This window comes from Engraulis encrasicolus, chromosome 21 (assembly GCF_034702125.1).
Source record: "Engraulis encrasicolus isolate BLACKSEA-1 chromosome 21, IST_EnEncr_1.0, whole genome shotgun sequence".
Taxonomy (NCBI): Eukaryota; Metazoa; Chordata; class Actinopteri; order Clupeiformes; family Engraulidae; genus Engraulis; species Engraulis encrasicolus.
The window spans coordinates 31,895,076-31,900,075 of record NC_085877.1 but is presented as its reverse complement, the minus strand read 5'-3'; the positions used below and the strand labels follow the sequence as shown (position 1 = coordinate 31,900,075).

At 44.3% G+C, this 5,000-nt stretch overlaps 1 protein-coding gene across 2 annotated transcripts in view; it reads left to right on the top strand.

The window, feature by feature from the left end:
- Nucleotides 1-5,000, top strand: part of LOC134437837 (nephronectin) — a 21,855-nt gene that overhangs the window by 11,091 nt on the left and 5,764 nt on the right. For both annotated transcript variants that reach the window (XM_063187387.1, XM_063187388.1), the window contains one exon: nucleotides 3,236-3,895. In XM_063187387.1, the coding sequence (XP_063043457.1) occupies nucleotides 3,236-3,895 (660 nt within the window). The remainder of the gene's footprint in view (nucleotides 1-3,235; nucleotides 3,896-5,000) is intronic.

Sequence of the window (5,000 nt, the reverse complement as noted above, 5' to 3'; positions counted from 1 at the left end):
AAGAGAAAAAGAAGAAGAGAAAGAAAACAGCGAAATTGACAGTCCGGTGCTTCCTGCATGACAGTATGTGTCATGAGTCTATTCATAATTGCTACATCTGCTCCTGAAGCCAGCTGGATTTAGCTGCAGCACGGTACACTAGAATCAAGCGGCCTGCTCCAGAATCAACAAGGTGTGAAACGGGAGCTGGGGTTTTTACTTAATGACGAAGTAGAAACACTGCAATGTAGAAGCGCTAAGCTTTGAAATCCCGGGCCAAAACAACGTGCCTTGGAATACTGGCTTGCAGGGCCGCTGCTAAGGTTTTGGAGGCCCTAAGCGTAATTGGTCAGGAGGCCCCCTCATAATTCAATAATACTAATAATAATCTACTAACTAATAGATATAGTCCTATGTTTTGTAATGTAATTTCATATTTTTTTCATTACATTTTCAAGTCAATCCCAATTTAAGAGGCCCCAATTTTGGGGGCAAAGTGGTTGGTGCCCTTAGCACTATGCATAGTCTGCTTATGTTTGTTTGTTTCTTGTTGCTTAGCCAGGCTGTGGTTGTGGATGGAGGAACACTGGAAACCTTAGTCTTTGATAAACATCGCCTGGAATACTTGGCTGCTAGCAAACATCTGAGGCTGTAATTGAGATCCATTTTATATATTTATTATTATTGTGATTGATGGGCCATCACTAGCGTTGTGGGTACACTCTGACTGTCACTCCAACAACCTTGCTCTTTGATGCAGTGAGTCAATGCCCCAGTTTGTATCCCCGAAGGTCTGGGTTCAAGTCCTGGCGGGACTACTCTACTCCCCTTCTCAACAATTATCATAAGATGTTTGATGACTTGTCTTGAAATACGAGCGCAGAGAGAGTTGCACTGGTTGCACTCGATTGTTGTGGAGAAGAAGATGGCGTCATGTCTGACAGCTGGTGTGTGTGTGCGTGTGTGTGTGTGTGTGTGTGTGTCTGTGTGTGTGTGTGTGTGTGTGTGTGTGTGTATGTGTGTGTGTGTGTGCGTGTGTGTGTGTGTGTGTGTGTGTCTGTGTGTGTGTGTGTGTGCATGTCTGATGTCTATGTGGGTTGGGGGTTAGAGTGTAGCATTACCAGCTATCACTGCTGCTATAACTTGGCAAGATTGAAGCCATCTTTAAAAAGCGCCGACATATTTCTCCTAACAGCTGTGTCTTTGCTCCATATGATTTTGGCTAAGAGCCACTCATCGTCTCTCAACATGTTGACTAACTTGAAAAGCTTTTTTGGCAACTATCAGGACTGGACTGGAATCAAAAAAGGCCCATTTAGACCCTACCGTGGCCTAACGGTAGGGCACTGGGTTACTACGCCGGTGGCCCTGTTTCGATTCCAGCCCGTGTCATTTGGCAAACCTTCCCCATCTCTCTCTACCAGCTCAGTTCCTGTCTCTTTGTAATGGTCCTGTCACAATTAAGTCCCCAAAATCCCCAAAATATCTTTAAAAAAAGGCCCGTTAAGATTGTGGCCCATCGGTCCCTGAGGACTGTTGGCCCACCAGAAAAGGATAGATTACCAATCCAGATTACCTGCCCGCAAAATACAGGCCTGGCAACAATAACATCAATGTTTCACAGGATTAAATGTAAAATATTCCCAATTTAGACCATTAGCCATTTCATGATTTGTGAACGATTAATACTTTTGGCCCGTTGAGCACAGAAAGTAACAATTGCTGTCATGTGTGACGGATGGATTCAGCCAAAAGGGCGGGGAGTAAGTCTTGCTGTTTGGGATCCCATGACTACGAGGCTTTTTTTTGTCTGTCAGGCTTTCGAATGTTATTGTGATTGATTGAAAGCATGTCTGACAGCTGGTTTCATTTTGAGGCCTGGTTTACCAGCTGTTGTGGCTTGAAAACCCCAGTAAGACTGAATCAGCCAGGCTTAAACTAACTACGCAAAAGATTTTAACATTCAAAGACTCAAAAATCTGCTACATTTTTGTAAAAATGGGTTCTGGGAACAGTGATGAATCAGTTTCAGGGGATTAATTAATGTCCAAGGCTGAATTATGACTTGGGAACGATTGATCTTCCAGGCCTGTTGAGAACAGAAAGTAGCACATGACAATTGTGGTCATGTTTAGCAGATGGATTCAGTGAGGGTGGGGTGTTGGTGTGGGTTACCAGCACGTCTTGCTGTTGGGGTCTTGCTAGGGATCCCATGATGACTGGTGCATTTTAGTCTGCCAGGCCTTCAAAGCGTTCTCTCACACACAGTCACACAACACCACAAGCACACATACATACGGTAATAATCATACACACACATATGCACACACACACACCCGCACACACACACACAAACAAACACAAACACACACACACACGTTCTGAGTTGTCATTATAGGTTTCCACGGTGTGAGCCTCTGGTCTCCTCTGCTGAGCTTTCACACGGCGGGCGAGACAGACGGAAGATTACGGCTTACATTCAACACACAGCGGAAACAAAACACACTCGCTAATACGCCCACGACTGATGCACTGATGCATGGCTACTCAACGCGTCTCTGTCGGCTTCCTACACACCTCAGTGGGTTTTGTAAACATTAGTGAAGTCATTTTAAGGAATGCACCTCCGTACTGTAGACTTAATAGGGCGGTGTGTTGTTTTTAAAATTTTTGAGAGTCTTTGTAACTTTTGAGAGTACAGTATAGTAGTATACAGTACATAGTATAGTATAGTATAGTATAGTATAGTATAGTATAGTATAGTATAGTATAGTATAGTATAGTACAGGGGTTCCCAAAATGTTCCATGCCAAGGCCCCCCTGATATGGGCCGTACCACACTATTTTTTCTGCGCAACCGGTTTCACAACTCGATGAAATTAGTGCATTCCTAAAACCATTCAAGTACTACAGAAAGCATAATACATGTATAAACATTGTAAAGAAGAAAATTATTCCACTGGGATTATTTAGCTTATTTTTGGTTTATTTTTATATTTAAGTTATTTAATGTATTTCATTATTTTTCCTGCCAACCTGCCGCGGCCCCCCAGGGGTCCCCGGCCCCCACTTTGAAAACCACTAATATAGTAGAGTATAGTATAGCATAGTGCAATATAATTTCTTGGCTATGAATAGATGGTTACTGTGGATAACAAATACAGTATACGTATATGTAGCCTATACCGTCTACAATTGACCTTTTATTTGCTGTCATCCAGGCGTATATTGTACTAATAGTGTTTTTCTTTTGCAGCTTTACTCAAGATAAACATACCGCCCAGACCACCGAGAATCACAATCATCCCACCAGATATCCCCACGACGTCTAAAGCCACAACAACCAAAGCTACAACAACCAAAGCTACAACAACCAAGAGACCCACAACCAAAGCAGTGAGGAAACCCATACGAAAGCCAACAACAACCATCAAAAAACCACCACCTCCTCCACCACCACCAACGACTACTACAACAAGGAAACCTACAACCACCACCACCACAAGAAAACCAACCACCACAACCGCGTCAACCACAACACCTCCACCACCACCTACAACAACTACAACTACGATTCGTCCAACCACAACCAAAGTGACCACAAGGGATACCCCAACGCCTACAAAGCCTACTACATTGGATACTACGCTTGTAGCAACGGAACCCCAAACAACCACTACCGTGGCAACCACCACCACAACAACGGAACTTGTAACAACTGTTGCAACCACCACGACACCGATTACCACGACAACGGTGCAGCCCACGCCTGTCAGGGTGTCGAAGAAGCCCACTGCACCCCCGACGACAACCCCACTGGTAACCACGGTGATGACTACAACGGTCATCCCTATGGATACCACCACTTTCAACAATAACATCGTGGACACGCCCAAGCCCAGAGGGGATGTGCACAGTGAGTACATGCATTGGAGCGTGCATGCACACGCACGCACGCATGCACGCACACACACACACACACACACACACACACACACACACACCCTTCAGAATATTCAGAATACTTGTTTGTTTGATCAATTCCTCATGCTCTGACATTTTGCCAGTCTTTTGTCAGCAATATCCAGCCTAAGGCTACCAAAACGTTGAAGCCATTTTTCTCTGTTTCAATGTTGGCATACTTACTGCACTTTGTCTTTGTAGGGCAGTACAGCCGGTTGTGCATATTTTTAGTCCGGTTTTAAAGCAAGTTGGTGGGTGGTGGGTTGGCCCCATTCTCATAGTGATCATACAGTATATACTGTTGAGTGTGAAAATGAACTGAAGTGCCCTATACAGCAAACAGGGGGGGTGGGGTGGTGAGTGGAGAGTGCGTCCGGTCATTTGTCCCAGGCCCAGAAAGAAGGGGGTCTCAGAATTGGGTCGTCATTACATTGTATGTATCGAGAAGAGGGCCCTTTACAAAGACTTTGTCTTGGGCCCTGCAAAAACTGTCTGCAGGCTTTTGAAACACATATACCGGTAAGCTGTAGCTTTCGGCTAAGTGTATCTTTTGTCAACATAGTCAACAGATTGTTGTGTGGTGGTTTGATGCCATTCTCATACTAATGAAGGACATAGTGCTGAGTGTGAAAAATGATCTTAAGCACCCTATATTCCAAATAAGCTGTAGCTAGCTAGCAGAGTTTATTTTAAGTCGACATAGTTCCAGCAGGTGTGTGTGTGTGTGTGTGTGTGTGTGTGTGTGTGTGTGTGCGTGTGCGTGTGTGTGTTGTAGCTCAACCCCATTTTCATAGTGATGAATGAGTGCGGATGACCAGTGAGTGTTTTGGTGCTAGCCTATGATGATGAACAGATGACTTGTAGTGACACTAGAGCTCAACAGTCAGCCAGCGCTAACAGCAGTAATAACCAAAACAAAGAGGCCATCTTGGAACAGATGCTGTTACCAAACTCAGTGTTCAGTTAATGATACACAGGGCAACTTTTTTGAGTGATGTGTCCTTTTCAGTTACACACACACACACACACACACAAAAAAGGATGGTACTAGTATTTAT